At 39.6% G+C, this 20,352-nt stretch overlaps 2 protein-coding genes across 2 annotated transcripts in view; one reads left to right on the top strand and one right to left on the bottom strand.

The window, feature by feature from the left end:
- Positions 1-20,352, bottom strand: part of LOC145989862 (transmembrane protein 17B-like) — a 314,067-nt gene that overhangs the window by 89,402 nt on the left and 204,313 nt on the right. The window lies entirely within an intron of this gene.
- The window catches only part of mRpL16 (mitochondrial ribosomal protein L16), a 73,742-nt gene that overhangs the window by 22,958 nt on the left and 30,432 nt on the right, over positions 1-20,352 (top strand). The window contains exons 3-4 of the mRNA XM_083125901.1: positions 2,775-2,932; positions 9,352-9,483. Of these exons, the coding sequence (XP_082982027.1) occupies positions 2,775-2,932; positions 9,352-9,483 (290 nt within the window). The remainder of the gene's footprint in view (positions 1-2,774; positions 2,933-9,351; positions 9,484-20,352) is intronic.

Below are 20,352 nucleotides of genomic sequence, written 5' to 3'. Positions count from 1 at the left end.
CATTTCACTAGATGTATTTTCAAAAATTGTTCATTTTGTCCTTTTTTGTAGGGGATTACCCTAAGGCAATTTTACTGGGTGAGTCAAATTTTCCATGAGTAATCTTAGAAATTCACTGCAGTTGTCTCAATGTGGTGGTTGTTGGCAATCAATTACTGCATTATGTCAATACATTAATTTTCATTCATTTTTTAATATAATATCACTCCTCCCTTGGTGTTGCTGTTGTACAGTGATCAACTTTCGATCATGAATTAAAGGGAAATTTCCAACTGTTGGCAGTACTTTAGAGGAGATTCAGTCGTGACAAATTTTGTGCATTTTTAGCATCGTAGCATCACTCCAGCAAATGTTGATGGAATGTATAATAAACAAAAGATACATTTTATATAATATACAGGTCACAATATTTAAAAAGAGTGTACAACTGGGTATATTATTATCATTAACCTTTCGGGACGTGTGCCATTGTAAAATTTACAACAGTATTGCTCTTTTGAGGCATTTGGTATCCTTGCAACGTGACACCTGTGGCTATTCTTTGCTTTGACTCTCCTCCACTACTTCCATAAGTTCAAGTAACTCCCCTAATGGTTTGTCAGTTACAAATAAAGTTTCGAACGAGTGTCAATGAATGTTGTACTTTTTAATGATTTAGATGAAAATGACAGTGACCTGAGTGAAGCAAATATTGAGCATAACATTCTCAAGAAGCTGCATGTGCAGAAACAAACCATTGGCTTACAGTGTGTTGAAGATATCCTAGAGGACGACGAGTGAATTCAGTAACCATTTCATTTTTTGTGTAATTTTGCATTTGTTTTTATGTTTTCATGGAAGTTCAATTGAATTATTAAAATACTGTAATCTCTTACATAACTTAAGTTCTTTTGTATTCTTGAAAAATCTTGTTACCAATATAAAATAAGAATAGAATTTAGAATCTTAGAATTGGTGTTTCAAGTCCAATTTTTGCACATATAGGCTAATCGGGACTGGACCTACAATTTAAAGTAGGATCCGAAACCATTGTGCGATCTGCCTCCAAAATTAATAAAAGTATCTTACCCAATAAAATTAAATTAAAACAATAAAAAATAAAAAAAATAAAGTATAAATATTAAAAAGACAAGAAAGATATAGTCAGGCAGTACGAAATAAATTAAGCTTGTGGTAGCAGCTAATTTACAGGGTTTGTCCAATAAGTATCGGGATTGATTTTGTCCGGCCAATGGGAAGGGGTGGAGGGTGGTCTCTGTGGGTGGGATCGGTGTTGCGGGATGTCACGTGAGCTAGGAGACCCAGCTCAGTTGCCTCTGAGCCTTTGGAGTGTGTAGGTCGTGCCTGAAGTGAAAGTGTGTTTAGTGCTCGCATCGAGAGTCAAGATGCAACGAACCATCGAGCAGCGTTGTGCCATCAAATTTTACGTTAAACTGAACAAATCTGCTATGGAGACTTTTGATATGATCCGTGAGGATTACAAGGAAAAGACCATTTCCAGAACGCGTACTTTTGAGTGGCATAAAAAAATCAAAGATGGCTAGGAAGATGTTGAAGACAAACAACAAGCTGGACGTCCGACATCAATCCAAAATGCTGAAATTGTAGTCAAAGTGGGAGAACTTCTGAACAGTCATTGCTGGTTAACTGTTCGTTTCATAGCACAGGTGTTAAATTTACTGAAATCCACTGTGCATTCAATTGTGACCGATGATTTGCAAATGGGGAAGGTGTGCACGAAGTTGGTGCCGAAGGTTTTGTCACACGAGCAGATGGAACATAGTGTGACAATTTGTCGTGAAATGTTGGAACGTTTGGGGACTGATCCAAATCTTTTGGACAGAGTAATAACCGGTGACGAAACCTGGATTTTTGAGTACAATCCGGAGACCAAAAGTCAAAGTGATGAGTAGCACACAAAGGCCCGCATAAGCAAATCAACAGTGAAATGGATGCTCATCGTCTTTTTTGACGCAAAAGGTGTGGTGCACAAGGAGTTTGTGCCTGCTGGACAAACAGTGAACGGGAAATTTTATGCAGAAGTGCTTGAAGGTTTGAAGATTAGGGTCCGCCGCATCCGAAGGGAGATCGCCGATTCCTGGCTGCTGCATCACGACAATGCACCCAGTCACATGTCGCTAATTGTGAGGGAGGCACTGGCCAAACACAATGTGGCAATGCTGCCGCAAGCATCCTAAAGTCCAGATATGTCTCCCCCCCCCCCTGACTTCTTTTTGTTCCCTCGGATCAAAAGAAGCCTGAAAGGACATCATTTCCGGTTGATCGAGGTGGTTGAAGTGGCTTCGACAGCGGCCTGAACAGCCTTGCGGTTGCCGAATTCCAGGCAGCGTATGAACAGTGGAAAAAGCACTGGCAGCGGTGTATTGATGCAGGAGGGTCATATTTTGAGGAATATTAACACACTGTACATATATCTTCAATACATTTCTTTCTATGACTTCTGTCCTGATACTTATTAGACAAACCCTGTATATATGTGTAAAAAGTACAACACTCGATTGCTCGCTTAAGTGAAATAAGCACGCATCCTGAAAGGTTAACTCTAGTCTAACATAAGCTTAAGCAGTAAAGATGAAACACTGCAATTTATAATAATTTTTGTTTGTTATATTTCTAATTGATTGAATCATTTTATGCTTATGAGAATGCACACCACCAAGATGAATTATATTACAATATTTTAAAATGTAAGCATTTTTTAATCATCAATGGTACAATTCCTTCTGTATTGAAAATACTTCTTTTTTTTTTAGATGTGGAAATTCCAGAGAAACCAAAACTCAAGTTCATGGATAAAGTCCCTCAGATACCACCGAACATCCGACCACCAAAAATGATGAAGAACTTGAAGTTCATGCGTGGTCCTGAATTGGTACACAACACATTGATTCATAAACAGTATGGCATTGTTGTGAGTATCAAAAACCACCACCACTTTTTGTCTTAGTTGTATTGTCTTGACATTCAATAACTCCCAACTTATTTTCTCTACACACAGAGGCTGCAAAGAAAGGAGTTTTTGAAATGTTGCAAAACTATTTACAGTGTTACAGTTACACCAAAAAATTGGTGGATTGTGTGTCTTCTTCAATTTCATGTACAGCGCATTCGGTTTAGCTTGAGCTCTGGCATGCACAAAGTGGGAAATGTTTGTCATCTGCAGTAGACATCATGGGATTCATAGGAGCAGTGTTGCAATACGCGGACGTTAGAGTTCTACTAGACATGAAACTGGAAAAGGCTATATGCTGTTGTCTCATTAAAAAAAAATATTTACTTTGTAGCCATCATTTTCATTTCAAAGTACTTAATGACATAACAGTAGATGTGGAAACACGCTTTTGCATTTGTTTCACGTTCAACGCAAGACCACCGTTAGCTTCTTTCTTCATAAACTTATGCACATTAAGATAATTTCTCAATTCTGACTATGAATCAGTTTGTTTTCTTCAATATTCATTCCAGTTTTCACCTGAGCTTCCGTTGAATAAAACACCCTAAGCAACACAGGTCAACAATCACCTTTCTTGTGGTAACAGGATCTGCCCCTCCCCCTCTTTCCCCGAGGGGCTTAGTCAGTGGGGGTTTCACCGACAAAAAGAATCATCTGTCAATCTTTTCCTTGAACTATCACCTTAGTCAAGGTGATATATATATATATATATATATATATATATATGCGGTAAGTACCGAACACACCTACCAATAAGCTCTGAAGTCAGCTTATGGATATAGGTAATTGTTAAGGCAGTTAGCAACTCTGCTCTCGGTGGAACTATCACATCGTCACTCTTATGGCAGACTTCTGCGCACCTGAAGGCCAGAACTCAAGCTAAACAGAATTGCCTGTAAACACTATTCATTTTTGTCGCTTGGGTCGATAGGAGAAGGAGAAAAGCGACAGTTATTAAATTAACGCTCTTCTGGCAGATGCTCTTGACGCCCTGCTCTCCTTTTTTCTCCATCACTTGCAATAAAAACAAAGTCACTGTGCTATTGGCCGGTATCGTAACAGAAGAGACTCCCTACTCAGAAGGGAAGAACACAAGAGGAAATTGTCAAATCCACAACCCTCCCTCCCTGCTTAAATTTAGATAAAACCAAATGAATTCCACAGTGAACTTAATCCATCTTTCCCAATAACTTCGCAATCATCTGCCCTGGAAACAGCCCAGCATGATAGTAATGCTGATTTTAGAAACGTCCACCTTTTATTACCCCATGAGTTTCCAACCAGGAATTGGAAATAAATGGTTTATTTTATTTCCACACAGCTTTTACCAGAAGTTTGGGAGCATCTTTCACTTTGCCCTGCATTTGATCTTGTCAATCATCTGCTTCCCAGGAGGTTTGGGGGTTTGTCCAGCATTTCTTGGAAAATCTATATGCAGAACTTATTACACTGGTCTTTCAACCTGTCACAGGTAAGGCTAAACGAAACTCTGATAGGGGACTCATAAACAATAGTATCGGATGGCATCGTTGGGAAAATTTCAACAGATACTACCAAAACCAATACCTCTGGTATCGGTATCGGCTCAGCCCTAGTTTTTTCAGTATTGTAGAACAGAGCTTTCCTTCTCCATTTGCAATCAAGAGCTCTTCTGACTTTCCTTTTTGTTGTTTATGAATAAAATCAGTAGGTGTGATTTTAAATGCATTTACTAGCATAACTTGCATATTTGTATTTAAATTTCCTAACATGCTTCCAAGTTTGCCATCAATCGAAAATGTGGCCAATTTTAAAAACACAATATTATTCTTAACTCAAATGTTTGGCAATGGATTAAAATACTTTGTGTGAAGCCTATTTTGAGGTTCCCTTGCTGAACTCTATTATCACTCTGATCTGTGGTTTTAAGTAAGATTAGTCACAATATTAATACACATATATACTCTGATGTACACGAGGGCCTCCCCAATGGCACGGTGGTAGCATTGTGGTCGTCACCTTGTAATCAAGGGGTCCCAGATTCGATACCCGGTGGAGGCATATAGTGGTTTGGATCCCACTTTAAACTGTACGTCCAGTCCCAATTAGCCTTTCTGTGCATAAAGTGGACCTAAAACACCAACTCAATCAATCAAATCTGATGTACACGAAATACATCGGTATTTTCAGATGCTGGCCAACTACAGTATTGTGGAAGGCCCACTCTGAGAGGAGGTGAATAATTTAGACAGACAAACCTTGAGGTATGTTTTATGTAGCGTTGAAGTAAAAATAAAGAAAACAATATGAGCACTTAGTTGCTTTTTACCCTTTGCTTCAGTAGTTTAAACCACTAAACAACAGGCTTTATAAAATTATTAAACTACTCTCTTGTAATTAAAATAGTCGAGTTTTCATTTTCATATCAAAAATTTCTTTTAGGTCATTTTTGAATAATTTTAAGGTCATTTGATATTTTTAGGTCATCGACTTCCCAAGCCCAAATAATCAGTATAATTATATACTTGGATTTATTGAATTCAGGAAGGAAACCTATATTTTACTGATAGACAATAATATTGTGGTTCATTACTGACTTCTAATATTTTGTCTTTGATAGAAACACAAAATGTGAGATTATGCATCTTATTTCAAAGTACAGTAGAATGTCACTTATCCGCATTAATTGGGACCGAAGGTTTTGCAGGTAACGATTTTTGCAGATAATCAAACATGTGTTTAACAAAGAATAGCACGTACAGTACAGGTTTATTTTATACATACAGTACACAGTACTACATTCGTATACAGTACAAGAAAACAAAAGACATGAGAAAATACTCGTAATATACGTACAGTACGTGCCTAAATTACAGTACTGTACCTGTACTGTGTTATTTATGTACTTTTTTGAGTCTGTCAATAACTGACGTTGCGGATAATTGACGTGTGGATAAACGACGTTCTACTGTACTTGAAAATTGTATGCAAAGATAAATTTCCAACACAACATTTGTATTTTGTTTGTAAAGACAATGCTTTCCTGAGTAAGAATTATTCTGAGATTTATGCAAAATTTTGAACTTTGATTATTTTGGTGCCCAAATGTGCAATATAAAATACACTAGTATATTTTATAATATTCCATACCCCATCATATAATTGAAACAAGAATAATATGCTGGAAATTTTTACCTCATGTAACAACTCTGAAGTTTTCAAATCAAATTTGAGATTTTATTTGCCAAAATGTTATTTTATATACTGATATTAAACCAGATACTTGGTCTCTTCTTGTACAAGAATTTAGATTGTTTTCTTAACTGCAAATATGTGTCTACTGACCCATTACTATTGTAGTATTACAAACATTTAGTGAAAATTTGTTTACTGAAGGGATAATCTAGGGTAATATAAGAGAGTCAAGTAGAAAATTAACTCCATTAAATTAACAACTTGGAATTTTATGCCTGAATCATTTGAAAATGATACGATTACAGACTTGTGTCTGGCTTGTACAGGGTGCGGCACTTAAAACCAGCCCGTCCCTTCATAAGATATCATTAGATGAACAATTTGAATGATTAAGTGAAATTAAAACAAAATCAAACAAAAGCAATACACCAAATGAAATTTAATGTTGTGTGTTAAGATTTCTCACCTTCACAATAGATGCTGAAAGTGTCCTCCACCCACTTCAACACACGTCTGAGCACGTTTCAGGAGATTCATGTACACCTTTGTTAATTCTTGAGTGGTGATGCTGTTCATGATATTCTGGATGGAGGTCTTGAGTTCTTCAATTGTGTGTGGATTTGTTTCGAATACTTTCCCCCTTAACATTCCCCACAAGTAAAAGTCACAAGTTGACAAGTCGGGTGACCGAGGAGGCCACAGGCCTTTGCTAATTGTCCTCTCTGGAGTAAACATTTCATGCACACGGGATAGTGAAGCATTTGATGTGTGGCTTGTTGATCCGTCCTGCTGAAAGTAACAGAACGCTCTGACGCTCCTCTTCTGTCAATTGTTCATAAAACTCTTCCAGAATTCCCAAATACACGTTACTGTCTACTGTGGTTTCAAAAAATATGGGCCCCATAACGCGTTGTGCGGAAATGGCACACCAAACACCAATCTTTTCGTCATGCAATGGCTGCTCGTGGATTACGTGTGGATTCTGTGACGACCAATAGTGATTGTTTTGGGAATTTATGTATCCCGACAGGTGAAACCACGCCTCGTCACTCATGATGAGCATCAATGGATCCAAAACACCACTGGCAACATTCGTCAATAGCCATGAACAAAAATCCACCCTCTTCCCCGGGTCAAGCTCCCTCAGTTGTTGCACTACACTTATCTGGTAAGGTTTTAACTTCAGCGCCCTTAACACACGTCTACAACTTCGCTCACTAGCTGGAACCTGTTGACTTAATTTCCTCGTTGATTTACGAGGACTTCTCGCCATTATGTTCTGCACCTGCCTCCGTAATTCAGGTGTGCAGACAGATGGTCGTCTGTCCCTGGGAGCATTTGCAACAGATCCTGTACGCCTCCATTTCCCAATCAAATCCTGTATTGTGCGTTTTGCTGGGACAGGACGTCCTGGAAATTTCTCCTGAAACAACTTCCTTGTTTGCACAAAGGATCCGGTGTGCATAAAAGCTTCAACAATTGAAACACGCTCAGGAATCAAATACAGCATTATCACAGCTTCACCCAACAAGGCCTGATTCTCAACTGCTTTCACTCGACCACGGATTCACAAGCCACCTGTTGGTGACAAACAGAATTAGTAAATCATGCAACGCCATCTTCTGTTGACATGTTCATTTAGATGTTTTACATGTTCATTAGCAAAGCAATTACATCGGGATTACAGCGGGCTGGTTTTACGTGCCGCACCCTATATAAGTGGCAGTACATTAAAATCTATTTGTAGAAATATTGAATGGATAAATTTATTAACAAGTTATATGATACAGAGCTATGCCATGGGCACTAATTAACTAAGCCTTGTAACAGGTTGTATGTATCAGATTTTGTGTATTAATCCACGTGAGAACAGCACTCACAATCTCCCGTGCCAGTCTTGCCTCAACCGCCAAACTGTTCATCGCAGGAAATGAGAAAATGCTCAGTATTGCCAACCCCCCAACACATAAAAAACCCATACATGCATGTCAAGTAGAATGTATTTTTGCTTTTTGTCTCCTGAACCATACAATTTTTAAAGTACTTTCTGTGCATAAATTACATAATGAATGTGTCATTGCTTGATATAAGTCACGAATATCTTCGAAACATGAGTATGCGTGTATGTATTGTGTGCACCAAAATGAAAACAGTGAAAAGTTTTCGCCCTTCTCGAATTCAGTAGCGAGATTTTGTTTTTGGTTTCTTGTTACTTGTTTCTTCATTCGCAATACACCCATTCCTTTAAGACACATGTACTTTCAGTTTATGTTACAAAATGAAAAACATGATTTGTTATTGGTGATATATACAATGTATTGTATTGTCTGCTACTATTTCTCTATTTGGTTTCAATTTATGAATCACTTCACTAAACCAGGATTCAAATATTGTTCTGTCCATTTCTTGGTGATAATCATCCTCCCCTTTCTTTGCACGGAACAGTAAACATGCATCTTCAACAAAACCTTCATTGCAGCCAGTGGGTGAAACAATAAGCCTTCCCCCCCTCTCAGTCGGCTGCTTCAAATACCCTTGAATGAAAACCTGGTGGTGGTTTTGCACAGTGGTATCCTCCCACGCTTTATTCAATGTGTGCTCTGCGTTTACCCACATCTCATCCAAACAGTGAACATGTTTCTTCTCACGGCCATGTATTTTAATACCACAGAGATCATTTGTTGCCAAACAATTTGTTTCCTTCTTCTTAAACTCAAACCTCAAATCATTCAACACTCAAGTATGCAGGATGATTAGCAATGAATCACGATAAATGTAGGGTTAAAATAGTATGGTGTGCATCACTGTTGTCAGATGCATTGCTGATTCCATGCATTCTCCACCTGTCTTCAAGTCCCCCTCAACTCGCTCTTGAGCTTCCATGTTCCTTTTGCCCAACTGACTGTCCAGTTGGCAATCTGCAGTTGACAAGTTTGTCTGCTCGGTGATTGTAACCGATCAAGTCCGTACCTGCTAATGCATGAATAATTTTGTTTCTATATTACAAGTTAAATACGTGTTTTTGTTTTGCAAGTATGTGCAAATAGATCCTGTCTCATGGAACTACATTCTGCCTGCACGTTTGGTCCTCGATACGCAAAAAAAGTTGCTGCAAACTTAACCTGTTGCAGAGCTTAAATCAATTTCATTGTTATTTGCTGTGAAGGAAATCTACAAATAAATGTCATATTTTTCTTTTCTAGGCCATCACAGGAGGCAGGTTAAGATGGGGGCATTTTGAGATGATTCGGTTGACTATCGGCAGAAGAATGGACACAAGTAGAATGTTTGTCATATGGAGGGTGGATGCTCCATGGCAGTCTGTAACTAAAAAGGTATGTGTAATAGGTTGGTTACTCACTGGGAATTCTTTGAATTCCAGGAATTATGCATGAATTTTTCTCCATAGGTGTGAAAAATTGCAACTTTTATTAATTAAATGTGCCATGTGATTTGTTCTTTTACAGTTCTTATCTAATACAACCTGTGTCTAAAAGGTTTAGTGAATGGTATCAGAAAACAAAAGATGCAGACAAATTACCTTTATTGGCCTTCAAAATAATTGCCATCTGCCACAACACTTTTTTGGCAATGTTCATAAAGCTTTTTTAAATTGTCTAGCAAATACCTCTTTAGGAATCAATAGCAGAACCACTGTCACACGTTCTTGGATTGCCACCATATCTGCAAAGTTTGCACCTTTCATGACACTCTTCAGGTGGGGAAACACAGAGAAGTCTGCAGGTGCTAGATCACGTGAGTATGGTGAATGATCGAGAACATGTATGCTGTGCTGAGTCAAGAATTGCCATGCACAGACACGTTATCATGTAGCAACTGTCCAGTCCTGTGCAACTCTGGTCGAACACACTGGATGCATCGTAGCAACCATTCTAAAACTTCCTCGTAGAACGCGGTGTCCACGGTTTAACCAGCAGGAATGAATTCCATGTGAATAATGACGTTGTTGAAGAAGGCAGTCAACATTGTCTTGACTGTGGACTTTTGCAGGGTGCGGGGAAGATAGATTTCCGCTTGGATTCTGGATCAAATTGGTAGCACCAATTCTCATCCCCTGTGATGATGGTTCACAGAAAGGATGGATCCCGGTCGCACATGGTAATGAAATCTCCATAGTTTATCACCCATTTCACTATCTACTCGTCTTGTCAGTTTGTGCAGTACAAACTGGGAACTGATGTTCCGCTTACTCAAATCTTAATGGACGATGGTGCGCACCGTGTCCTTGCCAATGTCCAATTCTTCCACCATCAGTCGTAGAGTCAGTTGCCGATTTCGTACCAGCATGTGTCACACTCACTTGATCATATCTGGGGTTCTGCTTGTTGATGTCCAACCCGAATGTGGCTCACCCTCAGTTGTTTCCTTTCTGTCACAAAATCGTTTGAGCCAGTCATAAACACATTTTCTGCTCACGGCTTCCATCCTGTACACTTTTTTGACAACATTTGATGTGTCTCAGTCACCATTTTCCGCAATTTGTAGCAAAACTTGTTCACTTATTGCTCCATTGCACTATGACACTACCTCTCACACTGACTACGTTTGTCTGCCTGCTGCAGGTTTACCTTGATAGCCACGCTAGGTGGCGCTTCTTGACGTGGTTCTGGATAGCCATGTGTTTGCATGCACACCTGGCTCATGTATAAGACCATTCACACTTTGGTATCAATAGAATGTTCAACTACCACTGAGTTTTAGGTCATTTACTCAATGAATATTTGAAAATTGCAATATGACTGCAAAGCATAGCACTAGACCAAGGTGGAGCATGCATTTGTTTCAATGCCTCCTTCACTTATGCTACAAGTTTGGGCTGTACAGCACATCTGTGGATTTGGACACAAACTCAGTTGTTACAACCCTGTGAGATAATCACAAGTATTATCCATCCTTTACTAACATTTATACGAATATGTGTTTCTTTAGATTCATGTGTGAATATCCATTATACAGGGTGTTTCGTAAGTTCGTTTACAACGCTTGGGAGGTGATTGTACGAGTAAAAATAAGGTAAAAAGTTCATGTAACGAAATTCCGGAAACGGCTTTGTTGCAGAGTTATTGACATTTGAAAACGTGGGAAAATGATTTTCCAAAGTGAATAATGGCAAAACTGGTGGAGAGAAGTCGTTGGTGTTGGGCGGTCCACTAAGAAATTGGGTACGCTCTTGTCAAAAAATCACGCGGCAATGTTGTGCAATGTCGGCGCAAGGGATTCCCCAAAGGATGCGAACGAAGATGTTGACGGGAGTGGGGTGGGTGTGCGTTCTGCATGAGCTGGTATCGACAAAAATTGGCATGTGTTGAATGGCACCAAAAAACAAAGAAAATTTTCTGAGCAAAGTGCACCATGACGTAAAAACGAAAAAATTGAACTGTCATAGGTTGCATACCCTGAAGGGCAGATGGGTGTCCGTGTGATCTGATGTTAAGTACCACATTTCCTGCTAGGGGCGCCAACAGTGTAGGTTTCCTCATGAAGGAGCGCACGTGTCTGTGCCATTCGTGCTTCAGGTGCTGTGCCAGCAGCAGGTTGTTAAACATTCACGGTTGAATGGAAAGACGTGAGGTTCTTGGACAGTAGTGTTGGGCAAATATTTGACCTAGCAGTGTTACGTGTTAATTCTTAGCCACAGCCCATTGTGTTCTGTGAAGTGTACCAGTGTTAACGGCCATAAACACTTGTAGCCCAGTGTAAGGGATTGCTGCATACATGTCCCAAGAGCTGGCGGACATGCATCTGATTTATGGGGAGGCTGGAGGTAATAGCCGTGCTGCAAGGCATCTGTAAGGGGCACGTTTTCCAAATAGGGTGTTACCATCGCACACTTTATTTCAAACTGTAGACACTCGACTTCGGGAAACAGGATCAGTGTTGCCACCTCGTCGAGAAGTTGGACGACCACGAAGTGTGCGAACATGACGGTTTGTGGAAGATGTGCTAACTGCAGTGATGGATCATCCAGGCACCAGTACGCGCGCACTAGCCCACGAACGAAACACCTCCCATGTTAATGAGTGGCGAGTGCTGGCAGAAGAGGGGATGCACCCGTACAAATTGAAGAAAGTGCAAGATCTTTTACCTCTTGACTTTGGCCCACGTGAGGACTTTTGCCAATGGTTTGTTCATCAAATTGAAACTATCCCCAATTTTCAGAATACGGTACTATGGACTGATGAGGCTATCTTCACGAAAACTGGTGTGTTCAATAGTAAAAAAGTTATGTCTGGGAACATGAAAATCCACATGCACTGCTAGTGACACATCATCAGCACAGATTTGCAGTGAATGTGTGGTGCGGGATACTGCATGACCATTTGATTGGACCGTACATTCTCCCTGTTCGCCTATGTGGACCCACTTATCAAGCATTTTTCAGTGAGGTTTTGCCTGAACTACTAGAGGATGTTCCCTTTTCACTGAGACAAAGACTGTGGTTTCAACATGACGGTGCACCCCCACATTTCGATCGGAATGTGCGCCATTTCCTCAATACCGTACTCCACAACCAGTGCATTAGCAGGGGAGGGCCTGTGCCATGGCCCCTCGATCGCCTGATATTACGCCCCTGGATTTCTTCCTCTGGGGAGAGATGAAACGCCTCGTTTAAGAAACACCTGTCGTGTCAGCCGAGGACCTCGTTGCCCGTATCAATGTAGCTGCAGCATCGTTAGCAGAAACGCCGGGGTTGTTGGGTCACACTAGACAATCCTTGATTCGCCGTTGTCGCCTGTGCTTGGAAGTACATGGTGGACACTCTGAAAACCGTCTGTGGTGAGGTTCCCTTCACATCTCCATTAAGCATAATGTGTGCCCTTCAGGGTATGTAACCTATGGCAGTTCATTTTTTTTTTCGTTTTTACGTCATGGTGCCCTTCGCTCAGAAAATTTTCTTTGTTTTTTGGTGCCATTCAACACATGCCAATTTTCGTCGATACCAGCTCACGCAGAACGCACACCCACCCCACTCCCATCAGCATCCTCGTTCGCGTCCTTCGGAAATCCCTTGCGCCGACATTGCACAACATTGCCGCGTGATTTTTTGACAAGAGCGTACCCAATTTCTTAGTGGACGACTTCTCTCCACCCGTTTTGCCATTATTCACTTCGGAAAATCATTTTCCCATGTTTTCAAACCTCAATAACTCGGCAACAAAGCCGTTTCCGGAATTTTGTTACATGAACTTTCCACCTTATTTTCACTCGTACAATCACCTCCCAAGCGTTGTAAACGAACTTACGAAACACCCTGTGTATATATATTATATATACGGTTCAAAGTTTTGTTGTAGGACAGTTGGTTTGGTTCATGCACTAACAATATTGTTTTGTGTGCTACAATTTGCGAAGTGTGAATCCATTGTGCAAGTAACTAACTAACTAACTAACTAACTAACTCTCTAGCCTTCTTAAACCCGAAGGTTCATGGCTGCAGCAACACAGACCTTCCATCTTTCCCTATCTTGAACAAGATCTACATACTCTTTTCCATCCCTACTGATTTCCCTTAGGTCCATCTCAATGTTGTCCCTCCATCTTCGTCTTGGCCTTCCTACAGGTCTCTTACCATCAGTTTCCCAACAAGAATCCTGTAAACTCCTCTTTCCTCTCCCATTCGTGCCACATGGCCTGCCCACCTAAGTCTTCTTGATTTAATTATTCTAATAATATCTGGACATAAATACAAATTATGTAGTTCTAAATTATGTAACCTTCTCCACTCACCTGTCTCCTCATCCCTTTTAGGTCCAAAAATTTTCCTAAGCATCTTATTTTCAAATACTCTCAATTTATGTTCCTCTTTTAATGTAAGGGACCAAGTTTCACATCCATATAATACTACAGGCAAAATTACTGTTGTGTATATTTTAACTTTTAGTTTCTTAGATATTAAACGAGAAGACAAAAGTTTATGAAGAGAGAAGTAACATGCATTTCCTGAATTAAGCCTACTTTTTATTTCCTCTTTAATATAATTTTCATTTGTTAATATTACTCCTAAGTATTTGAATTTGGAAACTGGTTCAAACGAGTTGTTATCAATAATTAGATTTTGATTATTACCTAACACTTGGTTTCGGCCTGTAAGCATATATTTAGTTTTCTCTTTGTTAACTTCCAAACCTATCTCTTTAGCAGTTTTGAAAAATATTTTAGCATTATTCTTAATTGTATTCACATCATCCCCCAGTAAGTCTACATCATCTGCATATGCTAACAACTGAGTCACACCATTTAATTTTAGTCCTTCTTTAGTTTCTTTTACCTTCCTAACAGCATATTCTAAGGTAAAATTAAAGAGCAATGGAGATAATGCATCTCTTTGTTTCAACCCATCATGAATTGTATATTTGTCAGACATATTAATACCCACACGAATTTTACTTTCTGTTTCACTGATGCATATTTTTATCATACTAACAAGCTTCTTAGGTATTCCAAACTCTACTAATATATGCAAGTGAAACACAAAATACGAACCTTCTGTCACAGTCGCGAATTTTTTGGCTGCATATCCATAACATAGGGAAACCTATGACTGTTTCAAATTTTGAAGAGTAGCAGGCCTACTATTTTTTTGAGGAATGCCCAGATTGTGTATCATTCTCGGATATGCTTGACATTTTCATCGAACGTCCCGTGGCCGACCAGTGCTTTTCCCTTTGCATATGCAACCATCTTCTATGAATTTCGTGCCACTCGTAAATTTACTTATGACGAGGCGGCTGTTGGTTGAATCTACGGCGGAATTCACGTGATCATGCAACTGAAGCATCTGGGTTTGAGTGTCAGCCGGGGCATGGTTTTTATTTGTGTTTGTTCCTTCATTAGTTTCATGTAACAATCTTTTACCCTCATCATTGTTATTAACCTAAGAATATAGAAAAACTATAATTTATGAGAGAGACAATTGCACAATATTATATCTTGCCGTGAATATGTCATACTCCCTCTGTCCCATAATTATTGTCCGGTACACCTTTTTTTGTTGTCCGACAATAATTGTCCGATATTCAAACTGTGACATTGGTGTATACAGAAGAAGAAAATTAAAAACGAGAATGAGTCGCACAACTTTATTACTGAAGGATCAGTACAAGTTGGCCTATCAAGTATCCAAAAGCACATAAATAAAAATTATCAATCCAGGATCAATACAAAGTGACCAAGAAGTTCGATAAAATACAACATCAAGACGAGAGAGATTGTTGGTCCAGGAAGGTTGTCATCCCATCATCAACGAGCTAGATCTAGTGCTGCAGTGCTGCTGTAGCCTCGTCGTAAATGTTCCGAGGACACTCCAAGCGAGATGGCAGGATGTTGCGACAGTTCAAGTGTGCTTTTTGCATATGGGGAATCCTGTAGTTGTTCCCACCTTGGACGCGCATAATTTCAATGAGACAGGACTGCAAAGTGAGAAAGGCGTCGTTGAGCTTGTCGCGTGTCAGATCAGAGAAAGATGTTTCAACGGCGGCGATCAGCTCATCAATAATTTGTGGAGCTGCCTGATGCTGGAGAGACTGAATTGCCCGGAAGTACCCCAGATCTAAAACATTCATGTCCGGACTGTTTGGAGGTTGGCATACGAGATCCAATGACCGCTGCAGCATCTACCCAGGCACGGTCATTGGGAACGATATGCAGACGTGCATTGTCCTGCTGAATGGACACCTGGATTCTCCCTGTGCGCAGTCCACGAGGCCATTGCCCATCTATTGCTGGGATTAACTTGTTGATGAGCATGTCCTGGTAAACATCTTTGGTAACAGTTAATGGTTTGGTGACCATTGTACCAGCAGGACGATTCCTGCTGTTCCTCTTGGCAGGTTCCTTGCTGACGAACGGCCAAATGCCTAACTTGCCATTATACCACTGCTTGCGACTAGGATCCAACGAGGCCGTGCGACGTTATTCAGAAACATGATCTTGGGAATAAACGATTTGCTTTTACATGTTCGTTTGGCAGTAAGTACAATTTCTGACCGTCCTTCATCAGGTAGAACGATTTTTCATCCACATGAACTGTCTCCATCATCATGTTGAACTTCGGATTTCCACTTTCAGGACAAGCGACTGTGGTAGGATCCAGCATTGACTAGGCAAATTTTAGACGTTCTGTCTTGTTGCTATCAGTCAATAATGGCTTCAGCGCATTCGTATGCACTCTGATCATTGTATGCCCCATTTTCCAACGATTGCCGCCCCTGTTGCCAAATGCGACGTGCTGTTCTCGTACTTACATAAAATCTCTCGGCCGCACTTGTCATGGCACCTTTCTTCACTACGCCAGCCGTACTGTTTTCCAACAGAAACTCATACATGCCTGTCGTTCACTGTCCGTGAGGTTCTTGCTAGCACTGTCGCTTCCTATCATGAGTTCTGTGTTCATGGCTGTTCTTCTCACACGTACTCACTGAAGGAGTGCTCTACTAATGATTTGCAGCGTGCCTTGCTAGACCGGTTTGCATACAGTGCCACACTGCTGTGTTGCAACCCAACACCCCCTTTTGGTAATCGTCTGGGCGGTATTTGTTGCTCGTTGCGATAAGGTCACATTGTTCCCCTTCACAATCTTGAAGACTAATCTACTGTGCCTCTCCTCATGCGTGTGCTTTCCATCTGCCTCTTCGTCTGTAATTTCTGTACTACCATTTTGTCATACCGGATTATAATTATGGGACAGAGGGAGTATGTTTCTGCTGGCCAACCACCATTCTAAAATGTCGGGTGTTAAACAGGGTATCAAAGATGATCTGGTGGAAACTGTTGATGTATGCATGCACACACATGGAAAGTCTGACGATTGTAGAGATATAGTAAATGTATTATCTACAACATATCTATGTACCTCCTTACCGGGTCATTCCATGTCAAATCAACCAATTTTTTAAAAAATGGTTGCATGACTATTTTAGCAAAATTTCGTTTTTAGTACATACGTTTGTACACGTTTCTAGATATCCAAACCAATGTTCAAAAAATGTATTGTCTTTAGTTCTCCTGGGGCAGCCATTTTTCCAACATGGCACATGGCTTTTTTTGCTCATGTAGCAGTATACAGAAACCTTAATATCTCAAAAACCATTAAAGCTAGAGACCTGAAACAAAATTCATTTTGTAGCTAATGAAGTATACTTCCTATGATGTTCAGGTATATTTTGCTTGAAATTGAACCGTAAGTGCGAAAATTATGGTGGAAAATTGGGTAACAATAGTTCAAAAATTGCATTTTTAAGCCCAATTTTTTTAATGAAGGGGTTTAGTCTAAGGATTGATTTTTTTTTTCATGTGTAGACCTACCTGCAGGGTGTCTGTAAATAAAATATCAGTGCCTAGAAATGCACCCCTTTTTTACAGCATGGGTTCAAACATGGCCGTTTATTGAATTTTGACAGTTTTCGGGGTTAAATATCTCAGATGGGTCCCCTTTAAAAATTCTGAAATTTGGCACATAGGAAGCCCTTCATGAACCTAACTCACAGTAAAAATCTCAACTTTTAGATTCAACTCGTTTTGGTCAATATGAGGTAACGTATGTCACCTAATTTCTGACGTTGCAAAGTAAGGTTAAACTACAGTCCATACTTAGAATAATGAAGTCTTTTCTTTTTCTTTTTTAAATTTGGGTTAAATAAAGCCTCAGAAAATATTGTAATATAAGGTTTTAATACTTGACTTACCAGAAATTGAAATTACAAGGTATGACAATTGAAAATCTGCGAAATTTCATTGCAAAAGGTTTGATTTATTAGGTACCCACGACCAGTTGGTATTGTCAGCTCCAAAACTGAGCTTCCCCCATATTTTTATCAATGTAGCAGTACATGCAGCTTAACCCATTAATGCATGGTGTCCGATTAATCGGACGTTGACATATTTGCATTTTCTGTAACACTGTTTTACTTTAATTGGTTTTATTTATCAAATCAAGTTCTTTGGTACCTCTGTGATGCATATGTCACCTAACAGACTTGGCAACATTGTAATTTCCCGCCAAATTGTAAGGGAGTGAAACATGGAGAGAGAGAGCTATACTGCGTTTCTGCGTAACGGGAAAGCATATATAGTAGTTGAAATTTATCCGAGATGTGTTTTGACAAATATGCGTAAGAAACATTAGTAATCAAATATGTAACAATAATTTGTGCATTAGTTTCATCCCTGAGCTGCTATTGCGAGAGAAAATATAGTGTCCGATATATCGGACACTATGCACATTGAGCACTTTATGCAGATTTTCCATTTCCTGTAAAATTTTCGATACCTTTGGTGTTTAGACATTGTCAATGTATATATGTGTATGTATGTGTGCATATATGTTTGTATGTGTGCGTGGCTATGTGTGTGTGTGCATTAGTGTATGCATGTGTGCGTATATGCGTGTATGTGTGCGTCTTTATGGAATAGTGTGTGAATGTGTGGGTGTTTATGCATTAGTGTGTGAATGTGTGGGTGTTTATGCATTAGTGTGTGAATGTGTGCGTGTTTATGCATTAGTGTGTGAATGTGTGCGTGTTTATGCATTAGTGTGTGAATGTGTGCGTGTTTATGCATTGGTGTGTGTATGTGTGCATATGTGCGTGTATCTGTGCGTGCGTGTGTGTGTGTGTGTGTGATCAAATTTTGACTACTTTGGAGAATGAAGATGTGGAGGAGGAGGAGGAACAACTCATTTATGTTACACCACCAGTGGATGGCAAGGATACAGACGAAGACAGTGATAAATCTGATGATGAGCATGCGGCCAATCTAAACAATTTTTGGCAAAATACGCTAATGAGAGTTTGTGAGGTGCAAACTAAGATACGAAGTTGTGTTGAATGTGAAGGTTCATCCAGTAATGTAGAGTCTACATCTACCACTACACATGACACTGGTGCTTCAAAAAAAAGAATACGTCTTCAGACAAAATCAAGACCCTTGTGGAAGAAAAGTCTACCTTCATTCTAATTACAAACTGAGTGCTGCCTTATTGAACCATCTGAAGAAGCACGAAACTGTGAATCGCAATTAGACTTTTATAATTTAATTTTTGATGAGGGCATGCTAAATGTTATAGCAAATGAATCCAAATTGTATGCTTTGCAAAAAAATCTTGATTTGACGAAAGAAGAACTGCTTGTTGTTCTTGGTGGTCTCTTGTTGTCAGGTTATGAAAAATATTCAAACAAACGTATGTTTTGGTCAAAAGAAAAATATACATTCGTTGTGGTCTGCATAATATTCATTTGAATGACAATATACAAATAGATGAGTCCGATAGTCTGTACAGGATACAGCCATATTTGGAGAAACTTTCCTCATCTTTCAAACAGCATGGGGGTGTGGACGAAATGCTTTCCATCGACAAGAGTATGATTCCTTTATACAGGAGGCACTACACAAAACAGTTCTTTAGAGGAAAGCCGATCCGTTTTGAGTTCAAGAACTGGGCGAAAAGGCTCTGGTAGTGGTTACATGATAGATTTCCAGTTGTTCACAGATACAAACTGATATCGGACGACTGTGTTCTGTACTGTAATAATAATAATTTTGTGTATATTTGTCGATTTCTATTCCAAATGTTTCCTTTTGTATTGTTTCTTCGAAATATGGGTATGTATTTATGTATGTATGTAAACATACACATGACCAGAGGCGGCGATTAGGGGGCAGTTGCCATCCACATTTTTCATCACTTTTGCACCCGCACTGTGATAGACCTTATCTACAAAGGGAAATATACTGTCATTTCCCCCCTACATTTGGCATTGGCACCTTGCCACCCTCTCCCCACGTTTTTGAACCCAATATCCGCCACTGCACATGACTGATCTTAAGGGTTTATTTTTGTTTTGGTTACATATTTTCCACAGCAATACTTTTTCCTTGGGACAGCTATTTATAGACAAAACATGAAAGTAGTCATTGTGCACAGTGTCCGATTTATTGGACACAAGGAAGTGATCGTAGTGCACAGTGTCCGATTTATCGGACGCACTGTATCTCTTACATACATTGTAAAAATAAAAATGTATCGTATATTGTGTCTTATTTGAATTGTACTGATACCAAAACCATGAAAAATATTTCATGAAAGGGGTTTGTAAACTTTATGCATTAATGGGTTAAGATAGGCAGTGGCATGCCCAGGAATTTTGAAAGGAAGGGGAGGGGGTTACATATACTTTTTTAGTATA

This window comes from Lepisma saccharinum, chromosome 7 (assembly GCF_977018435.1).
Source record: "Lepisma saccharinum chromosome 7, izLepSacc3.1, whole genome shotgun sequence".
Lineage (NCBI taxonomy): Eukaryota > Metazoa > Arthropoda > Insecta > Zygentoma > Lepismatidae > Lepisma > Lepisma saccharinum.
Note: the sequence above shows the minus strand (reverse complement) of the source record. Positions and strands in the feature narration are given on the sequence as shown.